General features: G+C 35.2%; 1 protein-coding gene across 1 annotated transcript in view; it reads right to left on the minus strand.

The window, feature by feature from the left end:
* Positions 1-2,495: 2,495 nt before the first annotated feature.
* The window catches only part of VWA3B (von Willebrand factor A domain containing 3B), a 62,798-nt gene continuing 47,185 nt past the window's right edge, over positions 2,496-18,108 (minus strand). The window contains 8 exon segments of the mRNA XM_072932356.1: positions 2,496-5,781; positions 5,784-5,947; positions 8,720-8,817; positions 9,370-9,507; positions 10,535-10,659; positions 11,445-11,565; positions 15,017-15,236; positions 16,430-16,480. Of these exon segments, the coding sequence (XP_072788457.1) occupies positions 5,606-5,781; positions 5,784-5,947; positions 8,720-8,817; positions 9,370-9,507; positions 10,535-10,659; positions 11,445-11,565; positions 15,017-15,236; positions 16,430-16,480 (1,093 nt within the window). The 3' untranslated portion in view covers positions 2,496-5,605.

The raw sequence follows: 18,108 nt of genomic DNA on the forward strand, positions 1-18,108 counted from the left end.
TTTTCAACACCCCTTTACTTCAGATGTAAAGACAAATGCACACATCTACCTGGAAATTGCAGAGTCAAGCTTGAGAATTTTTTAAATGTCCATTCACTTATCTTCTGATATTGATATTCTTCAACAGCACAGCTGACCCTCTGCTGCTATTTCTCTTTCATACCTCCAAAGTAAGTCTGCAAACTCATAAATAATTTAATATTCATTCATAAGTTTATTTTTTATTAAAGAACTAAAATTTCACTGTTACAGTCTTAAAACCTTTCTTATCTGCAGCTTCATCCATTCCTCCCATGCTCTTTCCTCCTGCACCCTTCTTGTGGCTGCCTTTGCTCTGTGCAGTGGTGCTGAGGCTGTCCTGTCCCCCCTCGCTGCTCCATGCTGACTCCAACAACCCTGGGGATGCTGCTTTTACCTGGCTCTGGAGAATTTCCTACAGCTGCACTGTGCAAGCATCAGGGAGACTTCAGTGGGCTGGAAGGTGAAGCTCTCAACAACTGCAGTTTGACACCTCGATGAACACTAGGATGATGAAATGGAGAGGGATTACGCTAGGAGAGAACCAGGACTCTTTAGAGAGAGAACACACTGACCCACCCTGAGCTTCGATGTTCAAACACACCTTGAAATTTATAATGAAACAAATAACTCAATGACTGTGTTAACAGAGCAGTAGTTCTGTATAAAGATTTTTTGCTTTCTTCCTCAGAAGTTCAAACCAGTCTGTTTTTTCAGGTATTTTTAAGCATTCTCAATTTCTAAGACTGTAGCTTGTAGATGTATTCACAGGCCAATCTTTGATCTTATTCCTACTCAGGAATTGTCTTCCAGGAACTGCTGAGGATAGGGAATAGGCGATGTGGGCCTTTGTACGACCCTTCTTTTTGAAGGGTCACTGAAAAGTCACTTTTTAGTCATATCAAGTGAGACCACCAGCTACTAGGTACCCTCCTAGCACAAAATAATAACAATCATAATGAATGACAAAAGACCAGAAGCTGGAGGAAGAATGAAAGATAATAAAATAGGAAGAAACAAAGTAAACAAAAGTATATACTCTATTTTGCTTCAAACTTTGCTTTTCAATGATCATATAAAACCACTTGTGTAGTAGAAAACAAAAGTGTGGGAGGAATCAGGAGAATAAAGAAGGATAAGGATATGATGTACAGGTTAGGGAAGCAACAGCACACATTGAATACGTACAGAGTATGAGATTTGACTATAATTAGTTTTAGGAGTGATTTTCACCCATAGCTACCACTGAAAATCTGAAGATGCAGTTTAAAAATCAAAAGTGTGCCTTTGAAAATTGCCTAATAAACGTGCACCATCAGCACTTACATACACCAAAGAAACATTCTGATTCTTCTTCAGCACCCTCAGAGACAGAAATCTAGAGTTCACGTGTAAGGGTCAGGAAATTTCTTGACTGTGTCCTGTCTGTCTGCAGTACAAAAGCACTGTCAGACTAAAATACTGAAAGGTATTGTGACCATACTGCTTTCCTGAGTAAAGTGAAAGCTGCACTATTAAATGAGTGTTCCCCATCAGACACAATTCACAATCTGTTTGTTGTCTTTAGTCAGTGCACAGGCTCTTTATGTTTCTTCCTAAGATGCTGAAAGAACCCACTCTGGTCTTGCTTTTAGGATCTGGACTGAACTGTCCTCCATCTCTGGCCTCAGATACCCCCAAACGTGCCTCCTAAATCAATGGAACTGCACTTTTCCCTCCTTGCCTGTCTCATGTTTCATTCTTTTTGAGGAAAGAGATGGAGAGTTTAGCACACTTTCCTCTTTCCATGAGCAGGCAGCCCTGAGAGAAGACAGAATGTTTCTGGCCAAGCTGTAACATGGTCTTGACATACCAAGAGACAAAAGCTAAATCTGGCCACTGTTGGGGAGCCCTTAACCCCAGACAGCTGCAGTGAGGAACAGATGCAGGCATAGCTGAATTGACATCAACTGCTCATTAAACAAACCATGACCAACAGATGGGAACACTGCTTTATTATGATAGCCTTCTCCAAATGCTGAATGGACTAGATGGAAAATGAGACTGGAAAATGAGTGAGTGCTAAAAATGGGAAATCCTACTGCAGGAAATCCAGCCAATCCACTAGAATGGCAGGTGCCACAGCTGCTCCACTCTTGAACCCAATTCAGACAAACTATGTTTGCCACAGAAAAGGACAGAAAATGTTCATTTTCAAAGGTCTCCCAACTACCCCATATTGGCAGTTACAGTAATTATCAACATAATTGCTTCAAGTCACATCTCATTATAAATGAAAAAGGAGATTTTGGCTCTGGCAGCTATTATTTGCTAATGCAGTGTAGTACTGTGTATCATACTATACTTCACGTCAATTTTTTTCTGTTTTTGTTTTTTTTTTACTAGATACACATTTTAGAAAATTGACATGGAAGTTATATGGAATGAACATTGATTTTAGGCATTACAGAACAGAGAAAAATATAAAGATAGAAGAATTTTTCTACAGAAAGAGATACATTACTTTATTGCACATATAAAACAGTTATTGCAATAACCAAGGACAGAGTTAAGTATCAATGGTCTCGCTACATCAAACAGTATTATTTGAGTTACCAAGGCAAAGAATCATTAGCCAACAGTCAGCAGGAATTTTCCAAGCTTTCATTTTCTCTCTTATAAACACACAGAGATAACTAACACAGAAAGAGTGGCAAGCATACACATCAAAATAATAATGTTTCAAATATAGTAGCTCTGGAAGAAATAAGGCAGAATTCACTTCAACACAATAATGAAGCTAATATATGCTAAATAACTAACACAATTACTTAATCTTTATTCACTTCTGTTTATGCTGTTTCTGCAAGTGGGACCAACAGGAATGGGCTGTTGAGTCCTCTTAACAGTCAGAAATATTTTAGCTGAGCATAAACCAAATCACAAATAGTCCAAATTCCCTTAATTCATATAGGGCCCACAAGCCTGTGGAAATATATGGGAATACAAGGTTTCATCAACCACCTATATAAAAGCCATGTAGCTGAATCCACATTAACCTGGGGAGCACAAAAATCCATCTTGGTATCTGGCAATACTCATTCATGTTTAGGACAAATTACTTCCTTATGTAACAGATGAATATACCCATGAAGGCAGCAGAAACATAGGCAGAAGTGTTGATTAACACATCAAATAGTTACAAAACATAGCCCAGTCAGATTACTAAATATATATATATGTGTGTGTGTATGTGTATGTATCTGGACATAAAAAGTGACAAGACTAACTTTGTAAAGGAAATGCAAGAAACACTGATGGCATTAAATGTGTTTAATGCATTAGACATACATACATGGTGAAAATATTTACATAAATAAGAAGAAAATGCCTTTACTTCAGTCAAACATATCAGGACTATTGAACTTTTTCAGAAGTTAAAAGATATCCAAATTATTTAGGTATTTGATATTACAAGGAAAAGAATACATGTGAGGAATATACATCTTTCAGAAAAAACAGTTTAACAGACTGCTTTTAGAAATCTAAAACAAAAAAAAAAGCATAACCTTGTTCCTGTAAAAGATATTTAACTACAAAAATTGTTATTATTACAGCTATTCAAAACACTTCTCTAAGACGCTGACTTAAAAAAAAATCTGTCTTGATATAAACAGTCCAGAAATAATGAAGTAATGAAAGCAACTACTAGGAAAACCTGGAAAGGAATCACTCTGATGAACATCAGTGTGTTCAGCATATGCAAGGCAATACTTGAGACTTCAGAGTGATACAGAGGTCTGGCGAGGAAAACAGGGTGTTTTAGCTCACTTGTGCAGTTTAGGCTCCAGACTTGACTATCCAGCCTTATTTCAGCACTACAAAAACTCCATGAAGGGAAAGTCCATTTTTAGATACCTTAGATATTGCCAGATATTTTTAATACCTGGTCCACAGAGACTAACTGAATAATTCATTAGAATGGCAGGGCCTTCCAACTCCTCATTCATGTTATTTAACATCAATGTAATCTAGTATGACAGCTTCTAAGGAAAAGTGTTAACCTGCATAGGGGAATCTCACTGGTGCTCAACACATATTGAACTGCCAAGCAGTAAGTGTAAACTAATAGTTCATACTTGATTGGAAGTTGAGCAGAAGTGAAAAAAATGCCAGGCAAATTTGTTTTCTTTATTCTCTTAATCTTTAAAATGAAATCCAGCATTAACACAGTTCGAAAAGATGTGCATAACAGGGGTCAGGTAGCACATTTGATATAATTTACAAAATTATATAACTTACACAGAGTGCTGTGAAACATTTGCATGGTGTGAAAATGGGGCAGCTATCTACACCCAAAGAGGATAAATATGCAGTAATGTAGAGAGATTGGATAAAGAGGTATCTAGTGAAACCATGTGAGGATCACCATATAGCGTTACTTAACATCTTTATCAGCTCTGACTTTTCCCTTTCTGATAAAACACAGAAGAATATGTAAATGAAAATAAATTTTAGAAAAAAATTAATATTCATATTCAATATTTATGGTGTCACAAGAAGAGGACAAGGTACCTTCTTCAGCACGTTCGACCTACATACGACATTGTTAGAATACTGAGATTATTTGCTAAATCTAGGCAGGATTAAAATGCATAGATAACCACTGCTCTTGTGTAATCTTTCCTCCAAGCTGCAGGGAATTGGTTATAGGACTTGCTGATCACATTAGGATTATTCCACATTTCCTCAGTATCTGCATCTCAAAATGTCCAAGAGGAAGGTGTCTGGGATAACTGAGCATTTCCAATGACACAGCCCCACCTTTGGAAACCATGGTTTTTCACGGGACAAGCCAACACCTCTGCTCTTGTATAATTCTGATCAGGCCACTCTTAAAATTCCCATTATATAATGGGCACCATAATACCCACTATAGGCAATGTAAATGGAATTTATAGGCAATCTTTAAAGGATGAGAGAGAACACAGAAGGAACATTCAGATGGGCCAAATCAAGTTGATTGAAAACATGATGATTGAGTGAATTTATAACCCATCATTTCGAAAGTAAATAAATAATGAGGCTGTTGAAAACATATTTAAAATGGTACACGGAGGTACACTTAGCAAGTATGGATAAAACCCCTTTCATTGCACTGACAGCAGGATCTTGAAAAGGGAGAGCTGACAGACATGTAGTGGCAGGCCTACACTAGCCCAGTCTCTGCTCCAGAGTGACAGGGAGTATAGGTACTGCTGTCAGCTTTACCTGAGCCAGCTCATACACCAAAAACAATTTCACCTCTGAAGCACTGAGCTACAGGTGCAATAATTTAATACCTGCAATACAGACATAACTTAATCTAACAAAGAACAAACAGTAGAGGAACTGGAATAAATAGTCTGCTTACAAGGTACCAAGGTTTGGTGTTACTGGATCCTCACTGCTACTACAACTGTTAGGGAAATTAAGGTGGCATATGCTGGAATGTGTTTTATTAATTTCTTGCCATTGCTGTGAAAACACACTCTCAGAAAGTGTCAAGAACAGTTTCTAAAGGAGGTGAAAGAATTTCATCATATAGGACATGGGAAAGCTAACTTGGCTAACACCCAGAAATGCAGAAACCTGTCCTTGTGTGGGAAATAGCTAAAGGCCCATCACAAAAGCTTAACTCCTTATACTTCTGCTTTTCCAGAGCTATATCTTTACCTCTAAATTCCTCCTTACTTCTAGACAGTGAAATTCTTCCTCACTGTTTTACTTCACTTCTGGAGACAAAAGATTATCCAAGTCTGACATTGTCTCCCTAGGATGCCTTTTGTCTACTGTTGTCCTCTTCTTTTTCTTTCTCCTCCTCTTTTCTTTTACTGTACTTTTCTTTGCTTCTTCTTCTTCATCTTCCACAGGTGGGCAAGAGCAGGGCTCTGTAGTCTCATGATCCAGGCTGGAAAACCAGAAAAGGAAATCCGCTAAGCTAAAAGCACCTATCTCATAAAGCCTCTTTCACAAGACATAGATTTCACCTTTTTCAACATCTCACAGTACTGACAAGAGAAGGACTTATCACACTCTTGACCATTTGACAGTGATATAAATGTTCTACAATTCAGTTTCCCTTTTATGTATAGAATAAGTGAAGGATAGCCTAAAACAGGGCCCTGGCCCTTAATCTTATCTGCCTCTTATGACCCCAGAAAGGATGTGGACAAAAAGGACCCTTTTGCTGTGAGGGTCCACATTACACAGTGTTGTACTTTGCTTATGGAACTTGTTGGCTACATTTGCAGAGTGTTTGTTCTGCCATAATTATTTCTTTTGACAGTGATGGCAGGAAAATGCCCCAAATAGATGCTAATGTCTCATGAACATTACTAAAATCATAAGAGCTATATTACTACCTCTAAAGATTAGTCAGTTAAGCATAACCCCTAATACACACCACAAAAGCATTAAAAGACAATCCCAAAGAACTCAGAGCTGGAGTTAGCCAAGCTATTGTAATACATCTATGGACACTGAGGACTTCCTGTCAACATGGGAACCTGGGACGTGCCTTTTCATTTTCTTTCCCTTACTACTCCAGCACTTAGCACAAACAGGTTGTCTCTTTTTGAGGTTCTAATATTATATTGCATTCAGACTTTTTGATTCCTTTACAATTAAATAATGCTGTTGGATTGTTCCTATCAACGATGTCAGCACTTTCTCATTAGATCTCTGCATATCCATGAGCAATATGCTGCAGTGTCCCCCTCTAAGTAGGATATAGGAGGTAGGGATTTATTTTAGAAATATAATAAAGAACAAGTTTCATTGGAAAGCACACTTCCATGCCCTCGTAAAAAGCAGAGGCTCTAAGGGAAACTCCATTTAGTGCATTCATTTCAGTTAATTCTCCAAAGAGTTCCTCTGTTTGCCACTGCAAAAATTTTCTCCTCATTTGTATATAAAAATGACAAGTCAGCTTGCTAATAAATTCTGTTTGGAGATTGAATATTTGTACTAAAGCACTAATTCATGAAACAAAGCATATAGAATGGACACTATTCTTATTGCTCATGCATTTAATCACATCTTTTCTTAATACAGTACCTCAGAATACAATCCAACTCAGTCAAAAGACTTCTGCCAATTTTGCTGGTACTCAGACCAGTTACACACCTGTCTCTTTTCAACTGGTTGTTGGCATTAAGAAGGAAACCATGGTCTTCAGGTTTGCTTTTTGGTGAGAAGAGGCTACTGTCATATTAATGATGTGGCCTGGGAAAAGGCATTGATGTATTCTGTTTGGAATTCTGCTCAGTAAAGAGAGGGCATTCATTTGTTTGTGTGCTGTGGCTGCAAGCTGGTGGAACGTTGAGTTTCAAACTGTACTGGGAGCACTACTAGAAAATATGTGGGAACCACAGGACTTGAATCTCAGTTTTTCACTCCATCATTCTCAGTGAAGCCATAGATCAGCCTGCAACTGGTACCCTCACCCATAATTTTTAGATTAAATCTTTAATGATTATAATCATACTCAGAACATTTCAATGAAAATTAAGAACATCTGTGGGCACTGGAGCACTGGAAAATTAAGAAGCACTGGAGCAGGCTTCCCAGAGAGAGTGTGCAGTCTCCTCACTGGAGATACTCAACCATTTGGATGCAATCCTGTGCCATGTGATGGCATGATGATTGAGTGAATTTATAACCCATCATTTTGAAAGTAAATAAATAATGAGGCTGTTGAAAACATATTTAAAATGGTACATGGAGGTACACTTAGCAAGTATGGATAAACTTCCCAAGCTGGAGATTATATGATTCCTTTGCAGCAGTGCTCATACTACACGGAAGAGGAAACCCTTCATCCTGTAGATGTCAAGGCAATGAAAGACTCAAAACCAAATTATGTTGTCTCACACAAAATGTGAAACTGTGCAACTCCTCCTGGGAAGAAGCTATGGATGATGAAGTTTTACATGGTTTCAAAAAAAGTAATTGCACAAATTCATGGAAGAAAATTCAATCAAGGCTGTTTAATACAGAGACTCCAATTCTGCTTCAGAGAAATTTTAAATCCCAAATTGTAGGTTGGGAATGTATTCTGGATAAATATCCCTAGATGATTGTTCTGATCTTATTGTCCATCCTAAGGTTGTCTGAGGTTGTTAGTGCTCTGAAGTCTGTCACAATTTCAACTGGATTAAACTAGAACTTAATACAAGATTAAAATATAATCCATAAACACTTAGAACCACTGCATTTTCAGTGCATACTTCATATCTTGCTGCACATTAATTCTGCAGAACCTAAGTAGGGGCTCGTACTCATCTTACACACTCTCTCTCCATCATTCTCCAGTTTTAAGCTCAGAAGATGAACAAGTATCTTAGAAAAAATTTGCAATTTTATGTGCAGCTTTGCATAACAGTAAGTATTTTAAAATGAAAATAAGGTCTACAACAAATAGAAACTCCATCTCACCTTTCAGCAATCCACTTAACAACTTTCTGGGACTAAGCTTCAAGACATCAGATCCCACCAATATTTCCAGAATGAAAATGAGGCAGTAAATTCTCACATAAACTTAGCTGCATGTGTAGCCAGTCAACACTAGCTGTAGTTAAAGTACTACAAATGGAAACCTGACAGCATAGCTGAACTCAAAGTGCAACATTTAGGATTCAAATTTTAAAAATTGAGTACTTTTAGGTTCAAACATACTCACATCTCATAATGCACTGTTTGCATCATTCTTATGTACTGACAGGAATAGGCATACTTGGTTTGGCTGATTTTAATGAGCTCGCTTCTTATACAGTGTTCCTGCAATAACACAATCAATATTCATCTAATTTAAACCGAAATCTCAAAAGCAAATGATCTCAAAAGCAATGAAGATACATATGCATAAAAAATAAACTGTTTAAATGTAACTGTAATCAGCCCCCAATAAAGATAATTAATATAAAAGTTTCAAATACAAAGTAAATTTTCTTTAATGCATGCTGTGAAAAATGTAGTAAAATTATCATAATGGCTTACAAACAAAAAACAAACCAAACAAACATAATGGAATTAATTTCAGACTATACTGACTGTGTTATAACTCCCTATGTTTCTTATTTTAGAAGCATGGAACTTGAGAAAGCCACCAAATGTATTAAAGAAGAAAGAACAGAGTATGATTTATGAATAAATTATCTGACAGAATTTCTTTGTTGAGGTTTATTACATGAGCTGTTCATTGCACTCTGAAATGTGATTTACTCTGGTTAGCTGGAGACTCAGATTGGTACAGGGAGCTCATTAGCCTGGAAAATTCTATCTGCCTCTTCAAAAACAGACAGACTAGTATAATCTTCTAGGTTTACTTACCTTCCTGTTGTTGAACAGCAGTACTGTGTAGAGTTTGTCACCTGTCTCCACCCTCTCTGGTGTTGCTATGACAATGGCAGGAACATAACATGCATTTTCTGCCCGTGTCCCAATTCTGGCAAACACATAGTCTCCAACCTGTGCCCCAGGAAAGCATCAATGCAAGAACCATGTAACTTGAGAGCTTTACAAGACATAACTTCTAAGATAGTTTTATGGACCATTGAAAGAAAAGAAGAACTTTGTCCTTGCATGTTCTGATCATACAATTTCCACTGAATTGGGGAGAGAACACAAAACAAAAATAAAGGACTGAGCTCTACTAAATGTACCTGGGCTTAGCTAGCAAGCTGAACTGAATGAGGAAACTCTTACAAACTGCATTCCCTTGCAAATTCTATGCAAATTTTAAGGCTTTCAACAAGCTTTTAAAACAACCTTGGGAATTTTAGATAATTCCAGATGTAATTTATTTATCCAAAATTGTTTTTAAAACTAATGCAGAAGTCACAATTTTATATCAAATTCTGCAGGTCTCTAGACCTGGATACAGAACTTACAGAGTTATTAGGAGCTACTACATCAGGATTTGCCTTTATCTCATACTTAGTGTGCAAAATAAGAATCACCAAAAAAACCCCAGCTGTGATTACAGATAGCTGATAGTAAATTTTAAAGAAAAGCAGAAATTGAACTGGGATAATAATTTTTTTACTACTGTTATTTGCATTAGTATGTGGTTATTTGCTGGATTTAAAACATGCTGTGGAAACCAAATGGTTAAAACCTGCTGTAAATCACACTAAGTATCAAAGGTTCTCTTACCTTTATAATCTATGTGCTAGGAAACAATAACTCTACTAATAAATAGCCCACCTTCCTTCTATGGCTAAAAGAAATTCATGTTTTATCAAGAAAACAATATAGATTAATTTAGAACACATAATTTTAATAAAGGAATAGAATTACAATGAAAACATGCTTCAAACAAATTAAAAACTTCATGTTGAAAATAGCATATTACTATAATGAAAAACTCTTTAAAATAAATGTATTTAAAAGACTTTTTATAAAATCCATAATTTATTACATAGATATAAAATTAATTTCATCTTTTTAAATATAAAATGCGTATTTGCAATAATAAAAAAAGATAATTTTTTACCTGCAGATGTGGGCATGGAAGAGCACCTCCCACAGGTATAGTGAACTTGACAGGGACACAACAGCTCTTCCCATTGCTGAAGTCAACAAGTACACAGGTAGAACTAATATTCTTTATCACAGTTCCTGAAAAACAACAGAATAAAATATTCAAATTATTTTTCTTTCATCCCTTGTCATAATTATTTTTTAAAAAATCTTATAGGCTGCCACACATCACCATGTCTATACTTTACATACTTCGTTTTCATTCAGCTACTGTAAGCTGTGCTAGGGCAAAGGAGACATTTGTACCTAAAAACCCCTGCCTAACAAACCAGTTTTAATAGTACTATAAAAAGGAAATGAAGTCTTTTTCAAGCACAGGTCTGAAATCTGTAAGCTGATCAGGTTAATATAATAAAACTGACAGTTAACATAATAAAACTACTACCACGGTTAAAAATATATAATTAGAAAAAAATCCCAAACAAGTAAAGTCAGCACAAAGATAAACACATACACACAGAGAAAGAATATTTTAATATTCTTTGTGTGAAATAACAGAACTGAGTTTTACCTACTAACCACTCTGACTTAAAATTCAACAAAAAGGCAGCAGCATTTAGTGATCTTTTTGGATATACACAAAAGCTTGGCTTATGATTTCCTTCCATACTTTTCACAGACAAACATATAATTGCTCTCCAACTTTACAAATTGAATGTCTTCATATAAATGTGTGTATATATATATATATATATATAGATATATAGATGTGCACATACAAAACATATACTCATTTTTCATTAATATGCACATGTAATAGTAAATGTCATTAAGAAAGTAGTAGTTAATGATGACCACAACTTATGTTTTATCAGTATTAAGGAACACGAAATAATATTGAAAATGTGGACAAAAATGTATACCTGGATAATAAAATCCTGTGATATCAGATCTTGCAATTAGCTTTTGGCCTTTGTGAGTCACAAAGATTTGACATTTTTGTCTTGTCTTAGACTTCACCTTCCCACTCTCTTCTTCAAGTCTCTGTAATTTGACACAATTATTTCTTTACAACAGCTAATGCGGTCAGCTTTAATCTATTCTTTGGAATTACTTAAAAACAGAAGCAATGTAATGCTACGAGATCTGTACAGAATTCACAGTAAACTGGAAATACTTTAAACTTTCAGAATAGTTCTAAGTACAGGAAGTACCCATATAAGAGTTTTTACTATAAAATCCTGTTCTGTATGGTCATAACAATACCTATATTTTCATGTGTTCTGGCTACTGTTTTTTACAAAAAATGTCACAAAGTTGCACAATTCTTATTAAAAGATGAGGTAAGGAAAAATCAGATCTTTTTCCAGAATAAGAAAATTTGTTCTACACATTTCTTTTGTCCAGATAGGAGAGTTTTCACAATAATCTGATTTGCATTAGAAGTACCTCACTGTATGGGATGAATCATTAAAAAATCAAAAACAAAATCAAAAAATGTTCAAACAAGTCTTCAAGTGTCTGGGAAAAACAGTTTATTTACTATAAATTCAAAATTAATTTGACATTTTCAACCATTCTAAAACATTCCAGTTTAGAAAAATATTATACCACACCTTCCAGACCTGCCACTGTCCCTTATTCTGCCGCACTAGGTTGGGCTCTTCATGCAACTAATTATTGTGAGCAGAATGGCAAAAATAATGTTCCTAAATATAAATTACAACCAAGTGCAAAATTTGCTTATAATAAATCAGTTTCACCACTAAATGAAAATTTTGGCATTTATTTTCACCATTAAATGAATCCATTTCACCATTAATTTTAAGAATATTTATTAGCCTACCTCATGAAAAATTTGAAGGCATCGATCTCTTCTGAGCCATAAAAATATGCAACTTGAAACCTCAAACGTTTCCACAGATCTACAAATTGTTCTGAAAAATGACCATACCTCACAGACTCTTAATAAAACCCCTGTTTGCTAAGATGTGTATGACTTGCTTCTTTTTCTGATGACATTTTTTTCCTAAAAGAAGTATTTGATTTGATACTTGATTTTCCCTAATAGTCAATAATGATGGAAAATATAGTAATAACTTTGACTAAATTTCTTGTTCTCAGTTTCACTATAATTATCACAATCTCTTTTTTTCAAACTCCTCCTCAAAAATCACAAAAAAACCTAGAAAAAAAGTCCTAAAAATAAGCAAAACACACAAAAGAGACAAGGAGATATTTTAAATTGGAGATATATGGGATTTTCTAGCTTATTCTTTACCCCTACAGAATATTAATTATATCAACAGCTTGGGTTTTGAAACTCAGACTAAACCAGGGGCTCTTCACAGTGCTTAACTGACTGCTTGAAGTGTAACTCAACAAAGGCTGATTTGAGAGCAGACCTACAGTTCCACAGACACAAAAAAGTATTTGAGTAAAGCATTTACTTAATTCCTCAGATTCCAAAAGGACAGCTGCTGCTGAATATTTATTATCAACTAATTTGTATTGCTTGACTAATAACTTGGGCAACTTCCAGCACTCCACATTAATCCAAATACTAAAGACGACACAAGCATCCACAATGAGTATTCCAAGTTGTGCAGAATTCAGGTGGCTTAGAAGCACTGTCTAAATTCAAATCCATCTTTCTTTTGTCTCACACAGATTTTAGGTGTTCGGCAAGACTGACCCAGACACTGTTGGAGTGGCCATTTCTGGCATTGATGATTTTTATTACAAAAGAGCCCCATCTGATTCTCACGAGTTTTTACCATGTTTCGCTCTGTTTCTGTTGAAGGCAATGCATTAAACCACAATGGGTGAAGGATACTTTCCTCACTTCTTCCAATATCTGCTACATTTTTAAAATTCCCTTTCAAAAAGAATAGTCTTTGCACTTTCCTATTATAAGTGAGAACAGACATGAAGAACACCCACAGATCTCCTGTATCTTGGCTCAAACTTTGGGTTCTCATAATCCTGACACCTCCATAGTCAAGCAACCACCACTCTTCCCTGGGTGCCAGTGGGAACAAGCCCATTCTGCATGGACCTAGCCCATTTTTATGAAAGAGCCTGAAAAGAAAGAGCTGAAAACTAAGGTGTTTTATTTAAAATTTAGTGAAAAAAAATCAGGAAATTCAAAAGTTTGCTTTGTTGAATAGTTTCATGATAATTGTGATTTTTCTATGATGTCACAATGACAAATTTCATTCAGTGCCATATCAGCTATTTCCTAGCTGTAATGTATTTCCGTTGGCAGTTTATTTCTCTATACCCTTTTGTGGGCAAAAATCACAGTTGGCAAAACCTTCAACAAAATTTTTAAAGCCTTCTCATTTTTCTTCATTTTTCCCATTGTTTTTCTACTATATAAACAGAATTCTAATTACATCTGCATTTCTGACTCTCACTCTTGAAGCCTTTCAGTTGCAGATTAGCAATTACTGAAGATGCTGCTCTGATTAGGCTCCTAAAGCAGGTTGACTCAGGATAAGTGATTGCACAATGTTAATCACATCATGTCTGAGAGCACACACTGGTTGTTCCAAGACAACAGTAAAATTACAGTCAACAAATGAAACACAAACATGTTTCTGCTGCTCTTGTATTGGGACATTATATGGCATAGGTAAATCAATAATCAAAATAGCTCTAGCAGCAATGTAATATTTTCAAAGTAATGTAAAATGAATCAAGATAATCTATTTTATGAAGACATTAAAATGTTTTCAAATGGGCAGTCTTAATGGAATTTAAAAACTCAAAAACTACAGAAAACACACACACATATATATACAAAAACACTAACTTCAATCTTAGTTTCAGAGTAGCTAGGCTAATGTATTAATGCTAGACTAATGTATTAATGAAATGGAGAGAGAGAATATAAGCCTCTGTGCCTAGCCAAAAGTGGGTGTCCACTTCAGAATGAGCTCCAGACGCCACTGACTCAGTTCACAATGCTGTGATGTTGCCCACCAGTTCACATATACCCACATTTTAGAGACAGTTACATTTTAGTGTACAAAAATGAAGTTGAATCCCACCTCTTCTCTCTATATTTTCTTTTACAAGAAATGTACCAAGGAAGATTACAGCGAATTACTCCAATATTAGAAGATCTTTTAGTCCTGTTTATCAGATATGAACCCAACCAGAAATCTTGTATCTAAATTGCCTTTAATATATCTGTTCTTTCTCTTTCCTGCTATCATTGCAGCAGAGAAGATCCTTTGCTGTGATTTATTTCTAAGAGGCTCAATTTTTGTGTCTGTCTCTGAAGCTTCAGAACTTCTACTTCCCCAATATTTAAAAAAAAGTAATTGGAAGCTTGCTCTCTTCTTAACTACCATCTTTCCTCTATCCATTTTATTTAGCATCATGCTACAATTCTACTTCATCATCTAAGATCATGGAAGAAAATATTCCAGAGATACATAGTGAAGAGGAATATCTAAGGGAAAAAAAAAAAATCTCTTCCCATTACCTTTTTATTGTTGCTTATGTGTGATTCTGAGCTTTTCTCAATTTCCTTTTTGACAGTTTCCTGAAGATCAGAGGCTTGTTGTATATATGCTAATGCTGTCAATATCTCATCTTCTAATAATTTTACATCTTCATAGGAAACTGGCCATCCCAAATTCTCTAAAGCCTCCAGCAAAGTTTCTTTATGCTGTATATATTGGACTGGCCCATCCTCTTTAAATCTTAAAAAAAAAAAAAAAAAATTTAAGAAATTATTAATCACAAGTAGGAAAAATTTTAATTGCATCAGTGCTCTACAGATAGAGTCACAAATTGTGAAGGCAGAATAAAGAATCAGATTTGCCCAATTTATCTTCTGTATGCTACAAGTTCTTGCATTTCATCCAGATACTGCTGTGTTTGGTTGAACAATCACATCTGATATAACTATATCTTATAGAAACACAGCTACAGAGAAATTCAAGTGGCAGAGCCATAGTTTCTGAAAAACAAACCAAATATTTTAACATCAGTGCACAATATTTATATCTATGCATATAATATTAATATATATGCACGAGATTTATATTCTCCTCTAGCAATAGACTGTGCAACTGCTACAACTTTTTTTTCATTACATGCATAATTGGCCATATGTTATCAATAATTAAACATTTTGGATGATACTCTGTCAAATTTCTATACTATCAAGAGACATCTATTTTCTTTTTTTTTCATTATATGCTGTTTTGTTTAACAGTCTTCATTTCCTCTCCGCAATAGAATGAGGTTTTCGTTCTCCTTATTAATGACAGAACTGAAGGTTTTTTTACTAATTAGCTGATGCCTTCCTAAAAGCATTCTAGTTTTCATTCCCATTTTTCTGTGACGATCTATTTCAGGTGCATTCAGTTTTCATTAATTGATCTTTGCTTTATTCTCTGGCACAAACAGATGCTAACTTCACTGATGTTTATACAGCAATTAATTTCTTAAATCAATATTAAAAATAGGCTAACACGGTACAAACTTCCAGAGTGATATACAGTTACAGCACATGCTTTTAAGGTGCTTATTACACCTTAACAAACCAGCCACTAGAGAGCTCCTTATGGGATGAGAGAAGATTTACTTTGCCGTCAAAGGCAATGACATGCTGCCCTCCCAAGGCCCTGCACTTTACACTGATCAAGGATAGAGAAACAACATTCAAATGGAATGCAAGTTCTTTCGTTTAAAAACAATCAGCACCACAAAAAGGGGGTACAGAATTTAATATTACACCATATCATATATACATTTCTGAAAACAAGATATATTTATGAAATATTTGAAAATTAAAACAGTTGATTATAGAAATAGTGATTTAAAAACTACTAAATATTTACGAACAGCCCTTCAGAGGTACATTAGAAAACCAAAAGTGGTAACTTACTTGTCTCTTTCCTCCTGAGATAGTGCTCTCCAAATAACTAGGTTCAGGCGCCTATTAAAGAAAGGAAAACAGTTTTTGAGGGAATGCAGGTCCTTGTACAGATGATCATCTCAAAACTAGCAAAGAAAAAGAGTTTCTTAAGATATCTGCCCTGATTTGTATTCCAAGCACACTGTATCATCAAATTGTATCCTTATCACTCAGCTATGAAATTATCAACTGCAAAAGAAGATGGGAAACAACATCTTCCATCAAATAACAGCATGACTATTTCAGGGTCATAGAAGGTTTAATGGCAATCACTGCTGCTTCCTGCCAGGATTTTCTATGGATGGTTGTCTTCAGCACAAGCAAGTTAAATCAAATAACAAAACTGATTAAATGCCAGTTAAGCTGCACAGTTCTTCCAATTAAACATTTTCAGGAAATGTAGTCTGAATGTAGTAATGCTAATTTCTAACTTTTTTCCCTGCTAAGATTACCCCTCAGTTGTGCCATTCAGATTTCTAATTCATTAAACTCTGGCTATGAAGAAAAACTACTGACAGGAAAACAGAAGTGATTATCCCCAAGGAATGCAGCTCTGAGATTTTTGAAAAGCACCAATATACTTTCTGCTTTTGCTTTTTAAGACAGAAATTTTGATGTCTTATAAGATTATCCCAAACAAACCATCACTCAATTGCTTCATTTCAGCTGTAGAAATAAATGTTTATTGATCATCCCAATTACTGTAATTCTAGAAAAAAAAAAATCCAAATTTCCTTTGGATAAGAGAACAAGTTCATCGCTAGGAAAAATTCAGATTGTAACCTGATTGACTACAAATAGTCTTGCCAGATTTACTGGTGCATGCACAAAAAAAAAAGAACATTAACAACAGATTCTGAATATGAAATTCTTGATGATTCATTTTATCTACCAGAAAATATATCCCAGCATTTTTAGAATACAAACTAATTAGTTCATTCCCAATATACAGTCTCAGCATACTCCAATGCCTATTTCATCCTTCTAAATCTGCACACCCATAACTAAGTTGGTTATAAAAGATTCTGGCTATACAAAATCATACACATTATGAAGCTTTCAGTGTTTTTCTCCTTTAATACTGTATATTCTCTTTGTCAGACCACAAAAATTCTGCCCTTGCCACTTTTCTCCCTCTAAATCTGGTGCTAAACTTAATCTGAATATGGGAAAAATACTGGCATGTTTGCTTCTGTGCTGGAAACCTGGGTGCCCTCATGTATTGTTTCATCTACATATGTCAGAATAAATTTGTGACCAGCCATTATTTACAAAGTTGAACTGCAGCTTTTGGAAGTTCAATTACTAGAAAAGGGCTGTGACATCTAGATTTTAAAAAATTGACTGGCTTGCTGTCTCACATTTAGAGAAAAAGCAAAAGAAAGATCTCTCTTTTTGCACTGCCAATTATAAGGATTTTCAAGTATATTCGTCTTCTATACCTCTTTTTCATGGAAGTAGGAACTCAATTCTACTATTCTAAATACACTGATTCATTGATCTCTATTGATAAACAGAAGTAAACAATAATCCTTATCACCAAAGTCTTAGGGAGACTGTGGCAATGCTATTAAGAGTTTAATTCATTGACAGAATGAAACAGAAAACAATTTTATTTCCTTTAAATCAAAGTCAATAAATGTAAATTA

The sequence above is a fragment of the Taeniopygia guttata genome, chromosome 1 (genome assembly GCF_048771995.1).
Source record: "Taeniopygia guttata chromosome 1, bTaeGut7.mat, whole genome shotgun sequence".
Taxonomy (NCBI): Eukaryota; Metazoa; Chordata; class Aves; order Passeriformes; family Estrildidae; genus Taeniopygia; species Taeniopygia guttata.